This window comes from Podarcis raffonei, chromosome 13 (genome assembly GCF_027172205.1).
Source record: "Podarcis raffonei isolate rPodRaf1 chromosome 13, rPodRaf1.pri, whole genome shotgun sequence".
Taxonomy (NCBI): domain Eukaryota; kingdom Metazoa; phylum Chordata; class Lepidosauria; order Squamata; family Lacertidae; genus Podarcis; species Podarcis raffonei.
Window position 1 is genome coordinate 5,841,803 of NC_070614.1, and position 25,084 is coordinate 5,866,886.

The following is a 25,084-nucleotide window of genomic DNA, read 5'->3' on the forward strand; positions in this document are numbered from 1 at the left end:
CCCCATGATCTCGGGATTAGAAGATGTGTAATGGTCACAGTCCAAAATGTATCTGCCTGGTTTTGCATATTGTGCCAATAAAAGGAGCTTCTGCAGAGCTAGCTGGCAGCTTGCTTGTGCACAGCTCACCTGCATTACCAACTCCTGCCTCATGTCCTTCACTTCACTCCAGCCACTGGTATTCGGAAGCATTGCTGCCACCAACTGTGGAGGTAGAGCATAGCCAGTAGCCCTCCCTGCCATGAATTTGTCTAAACCTCTTTTAAAGTCATCCAAGTTGGTGCCCATCACTGCCCCCTGAGAGAGCGAGTTCCATAGTGTGAAGAAGCACATTTTTATCTGCCAACTTTCAGATGCAAAGGATATCTATGAGAGATGGAGAAAAAACATTTGAAGGGGATGCCAGGCAACAGGGAATTACATTCACATGTGGTGGGGGTGTAAATATGTACAATTTTTTTGGGCAAAGTGTGTTTAAGGAGATAACAGAAATCACTGGGTTAAAGCTGACCGCAAGTCCAGAGGTAGCATTATTATCAATTTACGATGGGGTGGAAGGTTCGCAGCCTAGGAAGGACTTGCGCACAAATTTATTGACAGTTGCACAAATTATTATAGCAAGGAAGTGAGAGGGGCAAGCAGAATATCAAATGGAAGAATGGTATAATTCTGCCACACATAATTTTATAAATATATATCACATTGATGCTTGCCTTTTTCTCTACACTAAACTTTTACGACAACTTTTCTTCATAGTCGCTCCAGCCCCCTTTGTCATTTCAGTGGGCCTTTCCTGAGCCTTTTCCAACCCTACAATATCCTTTCTGAGGTGAATTGACCAGAACTGTACACAAATATTCCAAATGCGTTCGCACCATAGTCCAGATCCTCAAGAACAGAGAGCTACATTTATCGAAAGATAGTTGATGCACGCACAACTACAAGGCCGGTTTTCACAAAGGTTATGGCTTGACTCACTGCTATGCTACATGTTGTAGCTTTTGAAAGGGTATCAAGTGTTCCAAGGACAGTAGACTTAACTGCTATTTTTAACAAAAGCCTTGGCGCAACTGTCAGCTCATAAGAACCACACCACAGCGACAGCTTAAACATGCCTTTATTTGCTTGGACATACTCCCTGCCTCCCCTCCAAGCTTCACCATACGTCTTGAAATATATATCACTGCCCAAGATTTCATGACAGTCCAAGCACGTTGCTGGTAGGAGCAAGTATATCACATTGGCTCTCTGGTGGGCCTCTTTTAAAAGCTTCAAAATCTCCAGTAATTATTGCGAACTTGTGGGAGGAATGTCTGCCCTGTAAAGCTATTGTGGAAATGGAAAGCAATCTCTCCAGGAGCTAGAAAAACAGTGCAAATTAATTATGAAGGGAGACACCAAGATGCATTAATTAGCACAGATGCCAAATGTATTGTCCCAAAAAGATCCTTCTTGAGATCCAGAGGCATCCATTCCACATAACCCTTGCTTCGAATTCCTCATTTCTTTCTCAAAACACTCTTGCATGGAACAAATAGCCCAGCTATCAAAGCCTCTGGGTTTTCAAACATGTTCACTTTAATTAAAGAGGAAGAAAAGGCATTCGGCATAGTCTGTGTTTTTACTCCAGAAACTGAGCACAAGTTTTTGAGAAGTATGAGCAATGCTGGATACGATACGATAATCTTTATTGTCATTGTCCCATACAGAACAACGAAATTGAAAAAATCTACATCAGACATTCAAAAACCAACAAGCCTGCTATTCCAGCTATCCCAGCCTGGTTTACCCCCTAAAAACTCTGATACCCCATAATTAAATACAATATACTCCCATAGAGACTACCTAACACTGCGTTTAAAACCAAAATTGCATTTGGATAGAAACTGTTTCTCAGGCGGCTAGTCCTAGTCTTTAGAACGCTGTACCTTCTTCCAGAAGGTAGAAGCTGAAAGAGATCATTTCCGGGGTGCACACTATCCTGCACTAAAACACTACGCCTCCTGTGTTTTACTTTTGAGAATCTCCAAAGCTGCATCGCTTGCTACGAACATCCACAGAAGCATTTTTGGAAATGGCTACCAATGTCCAGGAAGAGCAACTACAGGAGCCACATGCAAAAGATCTCAAGATGCACTTGACCCCACTGACCATTAGACTTTCTGTCCTCACCTCCATGGTGCTATGGCATCAATACACCATTGCTCTACTTTTACACTATTAGCAAAAGTCTCTTCCTGAACCCCTCAGGTACAGTCCTTCCCTACTGGGCAGAAGACAAGAGTTCCAGTTCTACCTCCAAACATAAATCCAAGTGCCAGAACTATTTTTTGCAAGCATACTGTATTACAGGCTCTCTCCTCTCCACCAAGGAAGGGTGGAATTTAGTTTTGCGGATTCCTCCCTCCCACAAGCTAAAGGAAGAAAATACTCTACATCACCCTAATTAGTAAGGTTTGAATCCTATAAGCTTGCATTCCTTGGAGTAATTTCCACTGAATTCATTGGGACTTGCTTCTCAATAAACATGCACAAGAACAAACTGCCTCACTTCTAAGTCCTCACTTAGGCACTAGTTTCTGCTTCTACATTATTAGAGATGCAAAAATACGAAACAATTATTTTGCATGGACATATTACCGGATAGAGGAAAACAAGGCGTAAACAAGGTAATATAACCAAGGAGGGCAATATCAAATGGGGAGAGATGACTACATAGCAAAACACACAGTATCAAACAAAAACTGCAATAGAGAGAGTGGTGCTCTTGGACATACAACTGTTCTGTAGATAATTTACAAGCACACAGTTATACAGAATGCTCCAAGGCACAGGATATTAAAATGTGTGCATCACATTGAGATATAAGCAAGAATGAAGCACACTGGATAAAGAGTAAGACTTCACTGTCAATGTGATTGGCGCAAACTGGTTTAAATAAAATGAGATTCACACATATGTAGAAAGAGGTTTGCAGCAGTGTCCAAAATTATCAAATAGCCCAGGGAACATCAACACACGACACCTCTAATTTGTGTCTGTTACATTGATGATAGTGTCTTAACTTTTTATGCAAAAAGAGAACATTGATGATTTGCTGATCATATTATATAACTTGTCCTAAGGTGATATGTGAAGTCGCTGTTGCTGTTCATTGCTTGTAAGTCCCTTTGAGATCCATTGAATGGCAAGTGACACAGAAACACAAGGAACCTATCGAGTGACATATCACTGCATTGGAGTATTATTTTTCTATCAAAGTTTGTGAATAAAACTTTGCATTATACATAGCAGCGTGCTTGCATCACCTGTGTAGCAACCGTATGCCTGAGAAGGTCTCATTCTCTTTTGGAAATATTGCAGGCAACCTGTGGATTGATCACCACATTTGACAACAGAAGTATACAGGGTAGAACATGGCACCACATATCGTAAGAAGAGCCCTGCTGGACCAAACCAGAGGCCCATCTACACCAAGAACCTGGCCTCACAGTGGACAACCAGCTCACAAGCTGGATGGTGATCTTCACTGCATGTCCCACCTAAGCACTTTCTGAAATATTTCCCTTACACCTTACACTTTGCATTTCTTGATGCCACAACTTCCACTGTTTCCATCACTCGTCACTTTTCTCCCCCAGGATGTTCAGAGATTTCAAAAACACAGTGCCAAAATACAGGATCGTCTCAAAAGCCTTGCTGCACTAAACCAACACAGATAGCAAGTCAGCAGGTGGTTCGGCCCAATATTTGGTACAAATTTGACACAACATCATAAAAACCCTTTCCTCACAGTAGTCAGCCAAGTGCCTCTGAAAAGCTTACAAGCAGGACCTGAAGTGAAGAGCACTGCCCTGGCCACCTACTCTGTGGTCTCTGAACTGCCCTTCAAAGGTACATACACTGTCTCTGAATCTCGAGGTTCCATATAGCCACGATGACTATTAGCCATTGATAGATAAACAAAGGCTCCGTGGTTTCCTTCCCCCAATCTCTTCAATGGCCATCATCACATCTTGAGGCAATGAATTCCACACGTTAATTATGTGTTAGGCGAAGTGCTCTCTGCTAACAGATCTCACCTGGTAACTGATTTCTAGCGTTTGGGGAGAAGGCGGAAAAAAGTCTTGCCCGGACACAAGCCATGCACAATATGGTAATCCCAACCATTCCCCCCAACACAAGTCATTCTGCACATAAGCTCCTTGGGGGTCAGAGAGAGAGAGAACGGGAACTTTTCCTTGCGTTACTCTGCAGAGCTCCACGCACACCAAGGGCACTTTAAGATCTGTTTGCGCGCGCACTTTCAAGGGGGCGCACATTTGGAGGGTCTTCCCTTCCCGTCTCCTGCCCGGTCCAGCCTCCTGCAAAAAGGACCCGCATTCTTCCCAGGAGCCCCTCCCTCCGCGACCCCCCCTGTACCTTCTGCGGGGCTCTGAGCAGGCGGTGCACCCCGGCCAACTGGGTGCCCAGCGGGATATCCTCCCGGAAAGTGTAGAGCGGCGGCCTGGTGGGCTCGGGGAAATTGGTGCTGTTGAAAGGGTCGGTGTCGTCGAGGAACTGCACCCTGCAAACCAGCGTTGCGGTGGCCATGGTGCATCCATGCAAGGAAGGCGAATAACAACCCAAGAAAGGCGGAGAGCCCAGCCGGGAAAGGAGAGCGCCAAAGAGACACGAGAAAGGAGCTTCCAAGCCAAGAGAGAAGAGATCCGCGGCACCCCGCTTTCGCCCCCAAAGTTGGTTCCAGCCGCTGGGTGGGCAGAGGAGGGAAGTCTGCCCCCTCGCCGCCTCCCAGGAGCTCTCCAAGGAGCGAGAGGCTCAAGCGCGCGCCCCCGCCGAGCCGGGCGCCTTTGCGCAGCGAGAGAGAGGAGGCAGAGCGCGCCGGCCGACCAGGCGCCGGGGGCGGTCGCCCGCGCGCCTTGCGCGTCCCGGCAGGGCCAGGTCACCGCGCGCGGGGCGATGCCCAAGCGGCGCGCAGGGGCTCCGCGGAGAGCGGCGGGGCTCCGGGTGGCGGTGGCGGCGGCGGCAGCAGCGGCTCCATTCTCGGCTGCGCGCTCGCCGCACCGAAGCGGGACGCGAAAGAAAAGGAGAGAAGGAGGCGGAGGAGGAGAAGCGGCTGCTTCTGGGAAGCCTCCGCTCGTCCCCGACGCTGCCGCCGCACGAGAAATGCCGCTTGCAGGCAGCGCCCTCCGCTGGGCGCGATTAGGAAGGGACCATCGCCTCGCCTTGCATGCGCCTCCATCCTTGCGAGGCGTTTTGGGGGAGCCCTGCGTTCAAACCAGGAATGCGGGGCGCAGTCCCCACCACAGCCTCCAGCTAAGGCCAGGATCAGGACCGTTTACACAAGCGCCATACATACACAACAGCCAAGAGGGCCCAGAAAAGCAGCCTATAAACCTGCAGCAATGAAGTGGGTGCCGCGTATCCTCCTGTTTCTGACAATCCCATATAGAAAAGCAGATCTGGTCACTCTTATACACGCTCCACGCTGTAACTTAGTATGGATATGGGAATCTAATGTGGGTCTACATGGGACTGTCCTTGGCTGTTCAAAAAATGCAACTAGTAAAAAATGCTGCAGCCAAAATAATTTCGGTTAAGTATTCTGACCATATCACACCAGCAGGACCGGATTTAGCTTTGATGAGGCCCTAAACTACTGAAGGTAATGGGACCCTTTATATGTGACATTTTAGGGAGCAGGTTAGCAGGTGGGGCACATTACTTACATCACAGGAGCCTATACAACACAAAACGCTGTATATAAATTTTATTTTATTTGCTTTTTATCTTATATTTTGGAAATGTACATCCAGTTTTTTTCCTTTAAATTTTTTTTGGGCCCCAAAGAGAGTGTGGCCCTAAGCTATAGCTTGTTTAGGTAAAGGTAAAGGGACCCTGACCGTTAGGTCCAGTCACGGTCGACTCTGGGGTTGTGGCACTCATCTCGATGTACTGGCCAAGGGAGCCAGCATACAGCTTTCGGGTCATGTGGCCAGCATGATTAAGATGCTTCTGGCGAACCAGAGCAGCGCACGGAAACACCATTTACCTTCCCGCAAGAGTGGTACCTATTTATCTACTTGCACTTTGACGTGCTTTCGAACTGCTAGGTGGGCAGGAGCTGGGACAGAGCAACGGGAGCTCACCCCTTCACGGGGATCCAAACCGCCGACCTTCTGGTTGGCAAGCCCTAGCCTCTGGTTTAGCTTATAGGTAAGACACCAGTCTTGTTCAAGTTACACTGCTTTCCAGTTTGTTTCAAGGCCCAGTTAAAGGGACTGGCTATTACCTATAGAGCCATAAATGGCTTGGGGACTAGGGTAACTGAGGAACTGCATCCCCTATAAACCTGCTCACCAACTGAGGTTAGCTTTGGAATCCCCGCTCAGAGTTTCACCAACAGCAGAGATTCAGTGGGGGGGAAATAGTTGTGTTAAAACCAGTTATCGACTCCCAAAAAATTCCAAGTCCCCAACACAGCCTCAAACTAAGGCCAGGACAACGACCTTTTACACAACAGCCAAGAGGCTCAGAAAAGCAGTCTATAAAATGGTAGCAATAAGCGGATACCATGTATCGTACTGTTTCCTCTGACTATCCAATATAGAATCAAATAATCTCCAAAATTCAACAGTTTGAATTTGGTTCCAAAGGCTAATGGCCCCTTCCCCTCCCTCCATAATCCCTTAAGCATAAGGTCAAGGTGTGAATTTAGCCACACAATAGGAGGCAGGAGGCGATCAAGGGCAGCACATACCTCAGACAGAAATCCATCGGGATGGTGGATTGAATCCTGATACGTTCAAAGGAGAAGCAGCAGAAAAGCCTTGCAGCTGGAGGGATGTGTAAATACTTTTATTGTTCTTTGGGGAAGAGGGTAGTAAAAAGGTGATGGGAACTGAGGTTACTGACTCATGTATCTACATGCCAAACACTCCTTTGCGACATAATTGTGATGTATTGATGATGCTGTTGAAAAATGTATTATGGGAAATGGGGAGAGGTCTTAAAAGTTCACACAACCTCATGTTGGTAGTTCCTACTCTTTCTATGTTTGATCCTTGTTGCTGTGACCTGGAGCAGAATCTGAAAGGCTCTTTTAAAGACTTCCCAATGGAAGAGCAACAAAGGATTCTAGAAAGACTTGAACTTTTGAAATCTAGTCTTTTAAAGATTTCTGTAGAGTTCAAAGGTACTACAATCAATTTTAGAATCCAAGGAGTCATCACGAGAACCCATTATCCTCAGTACCACCCCACATAAGGAACTATCCATCGAAATAAGAAACAACACAAGCACACTCCAGTACCCTTCGGTAAGGAACATCTCTGATTCATTTTTTTTTGGGGGGGGACATTACAATGGAGCACGTATGGTCACAACATCAGCCTGGCCCTCAAGGAGGGAGCTTGAGGATTGGGAATTAGTTCACCACATAGGGCAGTAGGATCACTGCTCACTGGAGATCCTCGTTTTGCTGCATAGGCTGCGCTGATTCACCCAGAAACTCCTGCTGACTCATGGCAGGAGCTGAAGGACTTAGCAGTGTATGTAACGGCACATCTGCCTGCAGAGAAGAGGCAGCAACTGCATACAGTATATGGGATGCTTAAAAGCAGCATGGGTCAGGGACTTGGGAACTGTAGATCCTTAGCACAGGAAATCTTAGAAACTAGCGTCCAAGAACCTGCTTTGCTGACATTGCCTGCACAGCAAGGGCAGTCGCCTGCAGGTATCTGCCACAATGATAATAATTTTATAGAACAACTTAATGGGGGGGGTAATTAATAACCACTTGTCAGAATGAGTACAATAATAATAATAATTTATTTATACCCCACCCATCTGGCTGGGTTTCCCCAGCCACTCTGGGCTGCTCCCAACAGAATATTAAAGTACAATAACCTATTAAACATTAAAAGCTTCCCTAAACAGGACTGCCTTCAGATGTCTTCTAAAAGTCTGGTAGTTGTTTTTTTCCTTTGACATCTGATGGGAGGGTGTTCCACAGGGTGGGTGCCACTACCGAGAAGGCCCCCTGCCTGGTTCCCTGTAACCTCACTTCTCGCAGGGAGAGAACCGCCAGAAGGCCCTTGGCACTGGACCTCAGTGTCCGGGCAGAACAATGGGGGTGGAGACACTCCTTTAGGTATACTGGACCGAGGCCTTTTAGGGCTTTAAAGGTCAGCACCAACACTTTGAATTGTGCTTGGAAATGTACTGACATCAATGTAATTACTTTAAATGTGAAGGGACTGGGAAACATGGTGAACATATTTATACAAAATGGACCCACACATTTAATGAGATTGGAGTGTATGATGTGTTTTCAACATTATGAGAATGTTTGAAATATATGCTGTGACAAATGAACTATTTTTAAATGGGGGAAAAATTGAATCATAAACCATATGAAGAGCATGATCACAAAATATATGCTTCAGGCTGCAGTCCTATACACACTTGAAGGAGGGTAAGCACCATCAAATGCTACATGACTTACCTCTGAGTAGATGGGAACATGCATGCACTGTGAGCAATGCTCATGGCTCACCCTCATTTCCCTCCCTGATTGCTACTGTTGGGGCAGAAAACCAGCAATATTATGAGAAATAACTGATAAGATGATTTTATTAGATTTAAAAGGGAAGTTCTATGAGATTTTAAAAATGCATTATGTGAAATATGGTTGTTCCCATTGTTGAAGGAACCTTACTGTTAAAATAACAATGTATCTGTCCTTAATTTCCTCCATTTTTATTAAAAATAAAATGTATGGTGGGAGGTTATTAAAAGTATATTTGTGGAGCAAAAGGCCACCCAGGTTCCCAACAAATATGCATGCAAGCCAGCCAGGATTTGTTTTAAACACTGCTAGACATGTAAGTAATTGGGTGATCTCTTTGGAATATTTGTTTTTTTAATAGACCCTGGATATAACATGTGTGAGCTGCCTGGTAGAAATTCAATCATTTACATAGCAGGTCTGTGAACCCCATTCTTACTGATGCAAAAGTAATCCTGCAAACTTAATTTGTTGGCTAGATTTCCATTTTTCCAACTTGAGACCAGTTGCAGTTGTGGGAAACCAGAAACAACTTTTTCGTATTGTATTCTTTGCCATTGCTTTCCTTCAGCTTATGCTTGAGGAGAGATTATGTGTGTGTTTGATAGAGGCGATATACAGCTGTGTCTTAATTGCATGGCAGGTATGCAAAAAGGATTGTGACCAGGGAGATTACTGTCAGAAACAGGAGCACAATGGCATGTTTGTCAGAGGTCAGGAATGGAAACCGCTCGATTGCTTTAGTTTACAAAAATCCCAGGGGTAAGACAACATTTTAGGTAGCTTGGTCCCAAGATGTATAGGATTTGCACCAGCATCTTGAACTTCTCCCAGTAGCTAATTGGCAGCTGGTGCAAGCAGCAGTGTAGCATGACAGTGATGTTCTGAGAGTGAGCAACCAAGTCTTATGCGCTAGCTACAGTTTATGGACAAAGCTCAGCAGCAGCAGCCCATCAAACACATTGCAGTGATCCAGTCTGGAGGTTACCGGCACATGGACTACAAGGTAAGACTAGCTCCATAAATGTAGTTTTGACAGCCCAAGCTGGTTAAGCACACTCCAAGCTACTGAGGTGACCTAGGACTCTGGTGCCAGAGCTGAATCCAGCAGCACCAAATTGTGGTCTGAGATGGTTCTCGGTTGGATCTCCACCTTTTTCACCCCTTTTCACCCCCAAATCTCTGGACGCCCACACCATATCTGGTCTACTGGAATTATTTTGTTAAACTTGAATGGAAAGTATAGTTGCGTTCTGTTAGATGTTTTAATCTACATAGCTATATTAACTCCATATGCCTTACTAGTACCGTATTTTTCGCTCCATAAGACACACTTTTTTACTCTTCAAAAGTAAGGGGGAATGTCCGTGCGTCTTATGGAGCGAATGTGTGGTCCCTGGAGCCAAATTGCCGGAGTGCAGCACGCTCTTGGGCTGCTCTTTGGTGGTGGTGGTGGGGAGCCGCGCTCCTCTGCCGGCATCCTCGGCTTCCCCCTGCAGTCTCGGGAAGCTTTGGAGGGCTTTGCGCCCATGCCCCGTGCTCCTGGGCTGCTGAATGGGGGTGGGGGGTGCTGCTTTGCACCAGCCTGCCCTTTCCCCTCAAGGTTTGGAGCAGTGGGCAGGCTGTTCGCTGAGAGAGGGGAGGAAGAGGACAGAGAGGAGGGTGACCAAGAAGCAGGAGGTACCATAGGTTGTCATGAGTGGAGAGTCATGGTAGAGGGCAAAGGAGAGGGAGCAGGGAAGGGGAGAAATTGCAGACACCACCTGAGGAGTTTGGGTGAAAGGGATGGAGGGGAGGAGGCTGGAAAAGGGGCCTGTGCTGCTTGGGGAGGGGAAGAAAAAAGTGGGGAGAAGGAAAGCCTCCCAAGCCCGCAGCTGAGAGGCTCTGCTCAGCTGTTTCTTGACTGTAATTCAAGTAAAGGGAATGTTTGTGAGGAAGAGGACTGAGAGGGGAAAATGTGGCATTAGCAATGCTTTGGATGGAAACGAAGATGGTATTTTACATGAAGATAGCAAAGAAAGTGATGTCAGTGATTGTGAGCAACTGAGCTTCATAAATTCTGATCCTAGCAGTGATGAGTTCTTGGGGTTCACAGAAGACTAGAAGAGTACTCAAACCTTAAAGTCTCTCTTCATTTGTTAATGACAGTGATGATGGTTCTTAATGCCATTGTTGACTGCTGTTCACTTTACACGGCTGTAATATGATTCTGATATACTGGTTGTTTATACAACATTTGATTCAGAATATTTTTTTCTTGTTTTCCTCCTCTAAAAACTAGGTGAGCCCTATGGTCGGGTGCATCCTATAGAGCGAAAAATACGATAGCTTGGTAATTTCCCTTCATTGGACCTTATTGTTTGATTTGATCTCTCATATTCCGGGGGTACTATCTCATTCAAGTCTCCCTGATGGCTCTGCATGGAGGCAACCATGCTTCAGAAATGCAGTTGCAGGAAGTCTGAGGCGCGCAGAGGGCTCTTGTGCTCGAATCCTGCTTGCGGCATTCCCACAGGCAAATGGGTGGCCCCTGGGGAAAGAGGAGACTGGACCAGCTGGGCCTCTGACTGTGGCGGCAGAGCAGCTCTATCAGGGCTAGTAGCCTTTGACTGCCCTCTCCTCTGTTAAGTTGCCTAACCTTCATTTCAAGCCATGCAGTCAGAGATGCTCAACTGCTGCATCTCCTGGTCATCTGATTGTTTCTGCAAAAAGGTGGCTCTTGTGAGCTCAGCAGTGGGATCTCCTTTAAGTCCCTGGGGTGGGTGTGACAGCTGGATGGGCAGCTGAGGGGATGTTTTGTCCCTGGCATTCAGTCTGTGACAGACCTTTCACATGTTCAGGGAATCTTCCCTCGAAGCAGCCCTTAGTGAAGAGTTCTCCCCTGCTTCAAAGATCCCTTCTTTCTTCCAGGATCTCCTGTCTTTACCACTGTGGCTGCTGCCAAAGCCTCCCTTTTGAAAAGAGCAAGTAAGAGGAAGGGGAAATTTGCATGGGGCGGGGAGAACATCCTACAAGATGAGGGTATGTGTTCATGCTGTGGATGCATTTCTGAAAAAGGCTTACACTAGTAAGATGGGTTTGGGAGCTGGGGTTCCTTCTACAGGTGATGTCTGACTACAACTCCCATTGTTCCGTTTCTTTTGTTTCTTTTTAGTGGGGCCCGATTCAGCTGTTCCAGGAAACCAAGTGGCTGAGGCTCTGGCCCTGCTTAAGTCTCATCTTAAGTCTGCATTATACCTCCTGCAGTCCTGCGTCAATTTTGAGCTTTCCCATCATGCCCACTTTCCCTCCCCACTGCACCCCACCCTGTTACTCTGTTTCCCCTCCAGTTCACTCAGAGAAACATTCCTGGGTATTCCCAATACTATTCACCACGCTGTGACATTGTAGGTGGTGCTGATAAAGATATCCCCGAATGGCAGCTTTATTTCTTTCCCAAAAATGGACCAGGGCTCCTGCCCACCCATTCCTGCATCCACACAGCTGCAAGACGTCCAGAAATCAGCATCCCAGAAGCTGACCGCTTCTTCTTGCACTGCTTCCCAATCAGCATCCCTCTCTTTACACAAGAGGTGTCCACTGCAGCGGGCAAGGGCGGCCCTTCCCTGGGCACACAGCAGCAAGACATCTTAGCTGCTTTGACCGGGGGGGGGGGACACTTTTCCCAGCCAGAAGGGGAAAAGCATGGGGAAGTTGGGCAACAAACAAACAAACAAACAAACAAACAACAACAACAAACTTAAATTTTTAAAGGTGCTGGAACGGAACTCCAGAAGAAGAAAAGCACTGCTGCTCCCTGCAATCATCCTGTTAGAAGAAGCACTTCAGCTTCCCATTCTGGGTTCCTAGGAAATGGGTGTGAGGAAGCTGCAGGTTCCTCATCCCTGTTCTAAAAAGCAGGTGTCTTCCCCCCCCCCCCATGATCCTGGGAACTGTAGTTTGTTAGGGGCTCTGGGAACAGCTCCCATTAGCAGAGATCTGTGGAGTCCTAGGAACTCAGTCATGAGGAGGAGCCAGGAAGGTAGGAGGAGCTCAGGTGCCTGGTTCTTGAGTTGGAGAGGGAACCCTTGCCTTGGAAATGGAAAACCATTGGGTGTTGAGGGTCCCAGGATTGTGCCTTGCCTTCAAGGGGGACGCCTGGGAGGTGGGGTTTGGTCCTGCTCAAGCTCCAACAGATGACCATATATTGGAGGACAGGAAGGGATTCCCCTCAGATCAGATTGGCTCAGGCATATCTGAGAGGAGCCAGCAGATGTAGCAACAGCTAGATTGGGGACTGGGAGCAGCTGGTGGGACCATAGAACACCAGTCCTAAAGGATCTACGGTGGCTCCCAGTACTTTTGTGAGCACAATTCACAGTGTGGGTCCTGTATACCTGAAGAAGGGTTGCCACCTGGTCCTTAAAAAATCTCATCCTTGACGGCAAACTTAAAAGGATAGGAATCAGGCTGCAAAACCTTGTTTTGAGCAAGTCCAACTATGAAGCTAGCTGCCTTCCCTCCCTTTGCCCCACTTAAGAAAGAATCAGGCATCAATCTGGGAACTTTAAAAATAAGCTTTATTTACTTTATAATCATGCATCAGTTCACAACAATACAGGGTTAAAAACTGTACAGGAAAAATACTGTTATAGATTTGCAGGAGACCCCCCCCCCAACTAAACTCTAGAAATTGATCAATTGCAGAATTTTGATTAATTGGGATTTCAGTGAAAGTACAGGCTGCACAACTGTGCCAGACAAGGAATTCCTGGGCTGACTTTTGCAAACCAGGCTGGCTGGTCTAGCAAAGAGCAAATCTGTTAACACACCTGAGCTTGCTGGGCACACAACCCAAGAGGAAGTGGGGATGAGCCCCAAAGATATGGTGGGTACACAGCCTATGGTTTTAGGGTCTCTAGAGGGCTTTGGCTCACACAGGGCAGGAGCGTAGTGAGATTTATTTTGTATTATTTCTTTGCACCATCACTACGTGTGACCCTTTGAAAAGAGGTTCCTTAAACTTTGAGTGGATATTCCTGGTCTCGGCTCATGTGTGGCGCTACAGAGTACAACTGAAAGCATTAAAAACTCAGGAGCCTCCAGCCATTTTATGCACTGTGAGTTTACCCAGCAGCATGGTGTGGCAACATGATAATTGGGGACTCCAAGGAAAGTGAGAGCCCATTCACATGAGAGCCCTTACTGTATCCTGCTTCCTCCACAGGGCCAGGCCTCCAGGGATGAGGCTCCATCTCCGGCTCCCGGGATGAAGGGCGAGAGAACATCCCGGCGGTTCCCGGCCCCTGACCCTTGCATGGCTTCCCCTCCGCCCCTTCTCCGTGCGGGCATGGCTCCTTCCTGGCCCTACTTGGCGCAGAAACAGCAGTCAAGGTTTCCTTCCATTAAAAGCACATCAAGAGTTATTCCGGACAGGGAGGAGACTTTGGATTCTGCTTCTGTGCTAGTCCGGCTGAGACGGAGCCAAGATGCCCATATGGAGGCCAAGTGGGAAGAGCTGCTAAGATCAGGTAAGTGGAAATGCCTGAGATTCTAGCCAACCTCAACTGGTGGTCTCAGTTACCATAATGAACCTTGGAATGAAATATATACATATTATCATCTGTCTATTTATCTGGAACTCCTCCAACCAATCAGACTAACTGAGCTTGTTTCTTCCTTAGGCGAGAGGCCAGTCAGAACAAGGGGCGAAAGGCTCCCACTTCAGGTAATGCCAATTGAGTGCCCTATATTACAGGAATGTTTTCTTCCCATGTCTCCCACCCTCATGCACCAGACTGGTACTAGCATGGCTGGGAGCCAGGCACTTGCTGATTCCTCCGTTTCCTTTGCAGGGAGGGAGCCTTTCCCCAACGTTTACTTCGTTCTGGCAAAATCCCTGGAGAGACGTGGCGACTCTCAGGTACTGGGACAAAAGGAAGGAAGGGGTCCTTGTGCAACTTCTTTTGGGGGTCATAGGAACACTCTCTCCACCTGTGGCTTCCAAAAAGTGCTTTTCAGAAGCAATGCTCTCTCCAACCTGGTTGCCTTGCAATAACCCTCTCCACCAGGCAATTGTTTCACCCTCTTTGAAAGCCACCTCATCCAAGATGCTCTTGTGGGGCATCTGATTCTCCTTGGCTTCCTTATTCCCGCAAGGAGGTGGCTCTTGCGATATCGGCAGTGTGATCTTGTTCGCACAGCTTAAAAAAGTTCCCCCTGGTTCACAATTGCATGTGTCCATCATTCCTTGTTGATTTCAGAAAGCCAGCAACTTTGGCGTATCTAACTTGTCTGCATTTAGCTTTCTGTTCTTGGCCCAAATATCAAAAAGGGGGCAGAAAGCAGGCAGGAAAAGAGACTTTGGCAATCCCATCCTGCCCTGAACCCCATGTGTTTTGACCCTATGAGATTCTGGTTTGAGATGCAATCCCCAGAACTTAACCCTGACAAAAGCGCCAGGCTTTCTGTTGAAAACATCCACCACACCAGACATTCCAAGGCCTCTTCTACCAATTTCATGCTCTTGGCTTCCACCAAGGAATCCTGGGACCTGTCCTTTGTCAAGGACCTACCATTTCGGACAGCTCCCATTCCTAGCACCCTGAACACACTACAGGATTGCTATGATTTTCCATGATGGTGAAAGTGGAGAGAGAAGCCTTTCAATATTTGGTGTGGTTAAGACAGCTGAAAGAGTGTCTGAGTTGACATTCTGTCAGTAGTTTTTGGCCAGTCACAGCCCATTCTCATATGATGTCCCTCTTCCTCCACAGGGCCAGGCCTCCAGGGATGAGGCTCCAGCTCCGGCTTCCGGGATGAAGAACCAGACAACATCCCGGCGGTTCCTGGCTGACGTCCTTCGTGGCGCATCCCCACTGCCCTTTCTCCATGTGGGCATGGCTCCTTCCCGGCCCGTTTGGCGGAGAAGCAGCAGCCAAAGTTTCCTCCCATTAAAACAGCTTTTTGGGTTATTTCGGAGAGGGAGGAGACTTTGGCTGCTGCTTCTGTGCTAGGCCAGTCGAACGGCCATATGGAGGAGAAGTGGGGAGCCCTGATAAGATCAGGTAGGAGGAAATGCCCCTTCCCAGGTCCCCCACCCTCTTGCCCCAGACTGGGCTAGCGTGGCTGGGAGCCAGGCACCTGCTGATGTCTCTGTTTCCTTTGCAGCGAGGGAAAAGTTCAGCCAGGGAACCACCGCATTCTGGGAGGGACTGGAGCCCAGACGGCGGCCTCTCGCCCCTGAGGTAATGGGACAGGTGGGAGGAGGGGGTCTTAGGAAACACACCAGAAGGGCCTGCAGGATCAGGCCAAGGGCCTGTCTGGTCCAGCCTTCTTTTCTCCCAGGGGCCACCCAGATGCCACTGCGAAAGCAGCAACAGGATTCAAGCCCAAGAAGCAGTGCGTAGCGTCGAGTTCTTCCCTGCTTGAAAGATCCCTATTTTTGTTGCAGGATCTCTTGTCTGCACCGCTGTGGCTGCTGCCCAAGCCTCCCCCAAAATAAACAGGTAAGACGAAGGGAACCTTTGCATGGGGTGGGGAAAACACCCTACAAGTTGAGAGTACATGTTCATGCTCTGGGTGTATTTCTGAAAAAAGGCATACACTGATAAGGCGGGTTTGGAGACTGGGGACCTTCCTATAGGGGTTGGCTGATTACAGCTCCAATTGTCCTCGACCACTGTCCTTTCCCCCTTCTTTTTTAATTAAAAAAACAGCTTGAGGATTCCCCAAAGACAAATTCCAGAGTATGGAATTGGGTGACAGTGCGAAGATGTAGTTTTTGGCCCATCACAGCCCATTCTCATATGATGTCCTGCTTACTCCAAAGGGCCACGCCTCCAGGGATGAGGCTCCAGCTCCTGAAGGGTGAGAGAACATCCCAGCGGTTCCCAGCTGACGTCCCTCGCACCTCTTCCCCACTGCCCCTTCTCCATGTGGGCATGGCTCCTTCCCGGCCCTGTTTGGCGCAGAAGCAGCAGCCAAAGTTTCCTCCCATTAAAACAGCCTCTTGAGTCATTTCAGAGACGGAGGAGACTTTGGCTTCTGCTTCTGTTCTAGGCCGGTCGGGACGGAGCCCAGATGCCCGTACGGAGGAGTTCAGGGTGGGGCAGCTAATAAGATCAGGTAGAAGGAAATGCCCCTTCCCAGGTCCCCCACCCTCCTGCCCCAGACTGGCTGGGAGCTAGGAGCCTGCTGATGTCTCCGTTTTCTTTGCAGGGGGGAGCCTTTCCCCAACATATACTTTGTTCTGGTCCAATCCCTGGAGAGATGTGACGACCCTCAGGTACTGGGGCAGAGGGAAGAAAGGGGTCCTTCCATAGTTTTTTGGCCCACCAGAGGCCCATTCTCATGTGATGTCCTGCTTCCTCCACAGGGCCACACCTCCAGGGATGAGGCTCCAGCGCCTGCTCCCGGGATGAAGAATGAGAGACCATCGTGGCGGTTCCCGGCCCCTGATCCTCGTCTGCCTCCCCCTCCGTCCGTTCCCCGTGTGGGCATGGCTCCTTCCCGGCCCTACTTGGCGCAGAAGCAGCAGCCAAGGTTTCCACCCATCAAAAGCACCTCCAGAGTTATTCCGGAGCCGGGGGAGACTTGGGTTGCTGCCTCTGTGCCAGGCCAGCCTGGACGGATCCCAGACGCCCGTACGGAGGAGTTCAGGGTGGGGCAGCTTATAAGATCAGGTAGGAGGAAATGCCCCCTTCCCAGGTCCCCCCCCCCTGCCCCAGACTGGGGTTAGCGTGGCTGGGAGCCAGGCGCCTGCTGATGTCTCCATTTGTTTTTCAGGGAGGAGAAGGTTCAGCCTGGGAGCCGCTGCATCACGGGAGGGACTGGAGCCCAGACAAAGGCCTCTCACCCCAGAGGTACTGGAACAGGGGGAAGGACAAAGACCTCCGTACAAGGCAAAGTGTGGAAAGGCTCAGAGTTAAGGTAGGTGGAAATGCCAATTGAGTGCTCTATATTATATTATAGGATTGCTTCCTTCCCATGTCTCCCACCCTCCTGCCCCAGACTGGTGCTAGCATGGCTGGGAGCCAGGTGCCTGCTGATCTCTCTGTTTTCTTTGCAGGAAGGGAGCCGTTCCCCAATGTGTACATTGTTCTGGCCAAATCCCTGGAGAGACGTGAGGACCCTCAGGTACTGGGGCAGAAGGAAGGAAGGGGTCCTTCTGAAATGTTTGGGGAATTGTAGGAACATTGTCCCCTGTGGCTGCTGCCAAAGCCACCCTTATAAAAAGAACAGGTAAGAGGAAGGAAAGATTTCCATGGGGCTGGGAGAAGACCCTACAAGTTGAGTGTCAACAGAGAATAGGAGAAGAACCTTTCTGCTCTCATGCTCTCGTCCGGAAGTGGGTTGGCCAAGCTTTCTTTGGGAATAATGTCAGGGCAGGGGCATTGGGCATCCATTCCCCACGTCTGCCAGGAGGATACCAAGTCCTTCTTCCTCCACAGGGCCACGCTTCCAGAGAATGGTGAGACTCCGTCTTCCGTGGCGTTCCAGTCTTGCTTTTCTGGATTGCAAAGTCCTTCCAAATCACTTGAGGAATCCTGCTGAAGCACTTCTCTGAACATTTGAACTTTGATGTGAGTAAGCAGGTCTCAAGGTGACTTCTGGACTAAGGCTTAATGCTGAAAATTCAGATTTATATTTTCATAGGGCCACGCTTCCAGAGAATGGTCTTCGTCGCCACTTCCCAAGCTGATAGACAAGAGCCAAACTGAGTCTTCCATGACATTTCGGTCTTGCTTTTCTGGATTGTAAAGTCCTTCCATGTCGCTGGAGGAATCCATGCTACTCAGTGCCTTGCAAGTTTTCTGGGATGTTCCGGTTGCTGTCTGAATGTGCCCTTCCCTGGAAGCGGAGAGCAGCATGACTGGCACATGTTAAAACTAAACAAAGAAATTAGAGCAACTGGTTGCTTTTGATATGCCAACGATCAAATAATATTTCATAATAAATAGTGTTGAAAAGGAAAAAAACAAGCTGTTTTCTTTCCTTCTCTGCCTTTTCTGACTGCTACTGGGAGCTCTGCTTAAGAAGGCTGGAGCCAGCTGGTTTTCATCAGCACTTTCTTCTTGGAGTCCTTGAAGCTGCAGGTGAAGTCTCTCCCCCTTCTCCCCCTTCAGGCTGCTGTTCAGCAGGTGAAGCTGATTCCTGCCCCATGACACTATCCCCCTCCCCAAGGTGCGCCTCCACCTGCTGGGTGAGTGCTGCCTTTTGGGGAGCACAAAGGTGGAAGTGATGGACCAACTGGGGGAGGGGGAGCATCTTCCCAGGAGGATTTTCCATGAAGTCCTTGAAATTGGCCGTAGACCCCAAATCTATCATCTTCTTCTTTGGCGATCACTCGTAGCCGAGTAAGATTGTCTTCCATGAACACGGTCTTAACAGTGAGTCCATAATGGACTGTGGAGGCCAATTCTGGATCTACACTTCCTTCCACAGTGGGGACAAAGATTTCCAGGTGGGAGTTGATCATGGTGAGGGTTTGCCAAACATTCTTCCTCCTAGTTTATTTCTCCCTTTTGTCCTGAGTTCGAGTGTCTTCAAAGTCCATGACACCGTTGGTAAAGGCTGTTCTCTAATTGGGGCACTCGCACGCCAGTGTTTCCCAATTGTTTAAACTACATTTCTTTTAGATTTGCCTTGAGAGAGTCTTTAAACTTCTTTCGTTGACCACCACATTACATTTTTAAGTTGCTTGGGAAGACAATAATCTGGTCTATAAGGCTGCTTTCTAGGTAATTGGAGGGGGTGGTGTGAGGCATCTGGGCATTAGGAAAACAAGCCAAGCCTGGCTCCGTGGCCCTCCTAAATTGAGGTTATTCTGTTCCTGGGCAGCTGGCAGAGCCCCTCTTCACTGGGCATGGGACTGCCACATTCCCCGGCCTCCATGGGAGACTCACAATCCCTCTCTGTGCCTCTGTTCCTTTTTGGCCACCATCAAAGGACTCTCATACTGATCCTAAGCTGAAGATCTGCCCAGCCCAGCTGACCTCCCCCTCCAGAACCCACCGCTCTCAACTGACTCTCAACTGCCTCCCCACCAACATTCAAACTCCCTTTCCAAGCCTCCTCCAATCATCTCTCTCCCCCAGAATTCCACGCTCTCTCTTCCCCCTCCCTCCCTGCTTGACATTCCCTTGGGAATCCCAGTAGAATGACCTTAGTTACAATATTATGCGCAATATTGTTATAGATTGAGGGGGGAATCCCACTAAAGCCTGCTCTGTCAGGTCATCCTGTTAGAAGCACTTGAGATTCCCATTTCTGGTTCCTAGGAAATTGGGGGAAGTGAGCTGTAGGTTCTGCTCCCTGTTCTAAAAAGCAGATGTCATCCCCTAAATGATCCTGGGAATTGTAGTTTTCAGGGGTTCTGGGAATTGTAGTTCAGTGTGAGGAAAGCTGCAATGCACAGGATCATTTGGGGGACGTCATGTGCTTTAAATTCTCATTGGATGCACTTTAAATCATAGGATCAAAGAATTGTGGAGTTGGGAGGGGCCCGAGGGTCATCTAGACCAACCCCCTGCAATGCAGGAATCTCAGCTAAAGCATCCATGGCAGATGGCCTTCCCACCTCTGCTCAAAAACCTCCAAGGAAGGAGAGTCTACCACTCTCTGGAGGGATTTCTTCCCACTGTCAAACAGCTCTTCCTGTCAGAAAGTTCCTCCTGAAGTTGAGTTGGAATCTCCTTTCTTGTAACTTGAAGCCATGGCTTCAGGTCCTGAGGGACTCAGCAGCAGGAGAAAAAAAGCTTCCTCCCTCCTCCCTGTGATGGCCCTTGAGATATTGAGGGCAAAACATTTCTCTGTCCCCTTTCTCCACCCTAAGCAGAATTGCAAGGGGTCTGTGCATCTGGCTGGTAAGAAGATGGTTGGAGTTTGGAGCCCCGCCAGGGCTGGCTGTGGGCAGGATCCTGGCATTGTCTGGGGTTGGACTAGATGACCCTTGGGATCCCTTCCAACTCTACCATCAAGCAGCCAAAGGAATGGGCAGGGGAGCAAGATGCAGAACAAGGGGAGGCAAAACCACACACCCCAACAGCACCCTCTGGCCTGACCCACAGGGGCCTCATCCCAGCACACTTTGACCCCCCCCCCGATTTTATTTCAATTTATTGAGCTCCCTGACAACCCAGCAGCCTGGCCCCTCTTTGCCAGCTGATGTCACAAAGTGCTGCTTTGCAAGCAAGCCTCATAGTGGCCTGCAAGAGGGATGCCTGTCAGATGATGTTGAGGGGCTTACAGAGACAAGTGTGGCCATCAACTATAATGAGAAGGAACTGTGAAGGTAGGAGGAGCTCTGAGGCCCAGAGGAGATGAGTGGCAGAGAAATAAATTTGTTGTTGTTGTTGTTGTTGTTGTTGTTGTTGTTGTTGTTGTTGTTGTTGTTATTATTACCTGTTACATCTGGCTTGGCTCCCTGGATTGACATCTCCACAGATGTTGACAGCTTGGCAGGTCCTCAACTGTAGCCCCCCAGGGCCAACCCCTGGGACATGTGGAAGAGGCATGTCTGCATCCAACCTGGGTCAAAAGAAGAGAGAAGGGAGTAATATGCTCTTTTTTCTCCAGGAGAGCAGGGAAAGGGACCTCACACAGAGCCCTCTCTGACAGTTGTTTTTCTAAGGTCCAAGTCCCTGCAGCTCTGCAGACTTAGCTCCTTTTCATGCTGCAGGAGCCCCAAATGGATGGTTTGTGCACAGCCTTTGGTTTTAAGGGAAATGCGTCTAGCAGGCTTCAGCCTGCACAGGGCAGGAGCCTAGTGATATTTATTTTGCATTCTTTCTTTGCACCATCTCTGCGTGTGACCCTTGATAAGAAGGTTCCTGCCCCAAGGGCCTTACAATCTTTAATATGACACGGGCAGGTAACCATGAAAGGTTGAGGTCCAGGCTGGATCCAGAGTCCTCCTGCGAAACATAAGCCAGGGTCTCTGAGTTTGGACTTTGGGATTCTCGGACATTTCCCATCTGTAACCTCTTCCTCTGTTTTTGCAATATTACAATTAAGGTGATGCTATGAGAATTCCAAAGGGAATGTCAAGCAGGGAGGGAGGGGGGTAGAGAGAGAGAGGAATTCTGGGGGAGAGTGATGACTGGAGGAGGCTTGGAAAGGGAGAGTGAATGTTGGGGGGAGGCAGTTGAGAGTGTTGAGAGCGGTGGGTTCTAGAAGGGAGCACCTGGTGGGGGAACTGAAGCCGGGCTGGGCTTTGGATCAGTAGTCCCATCGACATTGCCATGGGCATGCGGTGAAGAGGGGATTCTTTCTGTCTCCTAGGTCCTAAGCCCAGCAGGCCACAGCGACTGCTGTGGCACCGGGAGGAAGAAGGGGAGGCTGCCAAATCTGGAATCTTGGAAGTCGTGGTAAGTTGATTCCAGGGGAAATCCATTCCCCACCTGTGCCAGAAGGTTGTGGCACCAACCTGAGTGAAACAGGGCTGGGGTGTGGTGGAGTGCAGGCCCGTCTCTCCCCAGCCCCTCACCCCCTCCTTCCGAGCCAAGGGTCAGGCCATTATGTGCCCAGGCAGGAGCAGTGAGCGTTGGCAGTCACTTATCCCAGAGGCCACCCAGATGTGTGTGGGAAAGCCGCAATCAGGATTTGAGCAGAAGAGCTCTCTGCCCACCTGGGACTTCCTGCAACGGCTTTTCTTAAGCACTGTTGCCTCCACCAGGACCATGCAGTCAAGGATGCTCTTTTGGTGCCTCTCATTGTCTGTGACATAAGTTGCCTAATGCTCTTTTTAAAAAAATAATATTTTATTGAGTTTTCCAATTTAATAATCCAATAAGAACCACATTAAAACATTCCAAATTACTATACAATAAAAAAACCAAATATATTGTCAGATGATATATCTTTGTGTGACTTCCCATGCTCTGAATTTCACGGAGTGCTAATCATTTAATATCACATTGCATTTCTTAATTAGTCAATAAACCATGCCGATGTTAATCCTTCACTTAATTTTCATTTATGTTTACAACCACTGGTCTGTTCAAACTTTCGTCTTTATAGTTCTGGTGAAATATTTTCCCCTGATATTATCCGCTTCCTGCAATTTCATTTTGAGTTTCTGCCATCAGGAGTCATTATACGCCAGATCCCAGACAGAAAGACACCATTAGCTCAGGGCACCTCTCCAGAATTCCCCTCCATAGCCTCGTATCATCTCCCAACATCCTGGTACCTCTGCAAAAACAAAGTATCTCTAATCCAGGATTTTTTCCTTCCTTCCACTGAGGGAACAGCAGCAGAGTTCTTTCAAACCAACTTGTGTATTTCAAGTCATTGCCTTTCGGGAGAGGTTAACCAGGTAAAACTGCAAATACATATATATCAAAAGAGAATTAAAAAAGGCTCGCCTCCCCCTGGGGCTATACAATTAATCCATCAATTATTTCAACAAGTGGGCCAGTCCTTTGTACTGTTGTTTCTGCTCCTCAGCGATCTTTAGTTTCATTTTCTGTTCTCAAGAGATATTTTAACTGCGTCGTTGTCCGCCATTAATCCCAGGCAGATATCCAGAACTGTCCTCTTGGACTTCTTCCAGCCCTTAATGAGATGATACCTCCACGCTAAAATGATAGTGCCATCAGGAATTCCTTTCATCTTTCCCTTAATGATCCCTTGCCAGACTCATAGTCAAAATTTCACCAGTCCGTTTCGTAATTAAGATACCATCCCCTTACATTTTCAAGCCATTGTATTTTGGTCATGATTAAACTCTTTCCCCAGATCTGTTCCTTCTCAGTGGCTGATTAAATTAGCGAGTTATTTTGTCTCTGCTGGTTCAGGGCATGCCTGTTAATTAAGTCCAAATTTTTATCTTAAAAAGCAGGGGTTCTCAGCTTGTGGCGCCGGCTTGGGAGAGTTGCCACAGCCGTGCGGTGTACACCCAGCTACCCCTGCCCCCTCTTCCTTCTGGACGGGCAGCAGGTATCGGACGATCTGCAGGTGGAGAGACCCCCCCCAACCCCAGGGGGTTGGGGGGATAATTACTCCCATATTATCCTCTATTACCAGCACGGAAGGGCTTCAGTGTAATTGGCACAGGCGATCGCCATGGCAGACAATCAGGAAGTCCTCTTTTAAAGCCATGCAGTCAGAGATGCTCTTCTGCTGCGTCTCATGGTCATCTGATTGTTCCTGCCAAAAAGCGGCTCTTGTGAGCTCCGCAGTGGGATGGGCTTTAAGTCCCTGGGTTGGGTGTGACAGCTGGATGGGCAGCTGAGGGCGTTTGGTCTCTGACAGCCCATTCACATGTTCAGGGATTCTTCCCTCGAAGCAGACCTTAGTGTCGAGTTCTCCCCTGCTTCAAAGATACCTTCTTTCTTCCAGGATCTCCTGTCTTCACTGTTGTGGCTGCTGCCAAATGCAACAGGTAAGAGGAAGGAAAGATTTGCATAGGCTGGGGAGAACCCCCTACAAGTTGAGCGTAAGTGTTCATGCTGTGGAGGCAGTTCTGAAAAAAGGCTTACACTAATAAGATGAGTTTGGGAACTGGGGGCCTTTCTACAAGGGTTGCTTGTCTACAACTCCCATTGTCCTTGACCACTATCCTTTCCCCCCTGCTTTTTAAATAAAAAGGAACAGCTTGAGGATTCCCCAGCGATGCCGTCAACAAGCTCCCCGCCGGCTGGAAGAAGGAAGAGGCATTGGGTGATGGTGCAAAGATGAATTCCAGAGCATTTTGATCTCAACTGAAGGACTGTATTCCAGTTTCTGATTTTTCAGCTGCTGGAGCATTTGAAAGCTGTGGTGTGATACATTGAGGCTTTACAAATGTGAAGAGCGAACTTTTCCCTGTTCATCCTTTGGACACACCGGATAATTTTGTTGCTAAATCAAGATAAGATGAATTTTTCTACTCTGAGAAAAATTCCGGGGCTGCATGCACCACTGAAGCTGCAAATGGAATTCCAAGCAGTGAAGCAGGTCTAGCATCTTCCTTTCCTTCCTAGTTCTAACTTGTCCCTGGATATCTGGAAAGGCAACTGTGACTGCATTGGTTTTGAGGATATTCTGAACGACCCGGCACACAGTGAAGGAATGGGAGATCCTCATCTTTTGGTTGAACACAAACTTGGTTTCTTATAATGCGCACAGCCTCCATCCTTCTGTTCATGGAAATGTTTTTTACCTGTGTCCCTGTAGGTTCAAGTAAACAATATTAAACGGTAGTCGTACAGCGCTTGTTTTGATACACACAATCTCTCACCTACCTTGATAAAAAAGGCACATTAAATGCTTAGATATATTACTTTTGTTCTGTGTTTACTGCCAGTACAAATGTCTTGTAATTGGGTATTTTTTCTTTTAAAAAATTGGGAAATACGTCTCTATTCAGGGTAATTACTGTTTCATGTCTGCAACTGTGGAACTGTAGACATTAAAAAGTCTATAGAAAGGGGACATTTTAGATTGAATGTTCTTGTTCTTTGCCATATATAACCCAGGTACTTGCTGTTTAATCTTTCTTTCCTTGTGCTTGATGACTTGACATGCTATCTTTAAAAAACAATGAATAAA

At 48.1% G+C, this 25,084-nt stretch overlaps 1 protein-coding gene, 1 long non-coding RNA gene and 1 pseudogene across 17 annotated transcripts in view; 2 read left to right on the forward strand and 1 right to left on the reverse strand.

Moving 5' to 3' along the window:
• Positions 1–4,937, reverse strand: part of FHOD3 (formin homology 2 domain containing 3) — a 331,840-nt gene extending 326,903 nt beyond the window's left edge. For 10 of the 16 annotated variants that reach the window (XM_053360832.1, XM_053360831.1, XM_053360823.1 and 7 more), the window contains exon 1: positions 4,083–4,355. In XM_053360832.1, coding sequence (XP_053216807.1) covers positions 4,083–4,322 — 240 coding nt within the window. In that variant the 5' untranslated portion in view covers positions 4,323–4,355. Of the gene's footprint in view, positions 1–4,082; positions 4,356–4,422 lie in introns of those variants that run through there. The other 6 variants (XM_053360834.1, XM_053360835.1, XM_053360836.1 and 3 more) reach the window with 5 other exon arrangements.
• Positions 4,938–18,527: 13,590 nt separating this feature from the next.
• LOC128399373 (uncharacterized) lies at positions 18,528–23,783 on the forward strand. The gene is made up of 3 exons (XR_008327215.1): positions 18,528–18,645; positions 21,833–21,918; positions 23,391–23,783. It is a non-coding gene; the product is annotated as an uncharacterized LOC128399373 (long non-coding RNA).
• A 157-nt stretch (positions 23,784–23,940) lies between these two features.
• LOC128399371 (proteasome maturation protein-like) lies at positions 23,941–24,868 on the forward strand (annotated as a pseudogene).
• Positions 24,869–25,084: the final 216 nt, after the last annotated feature.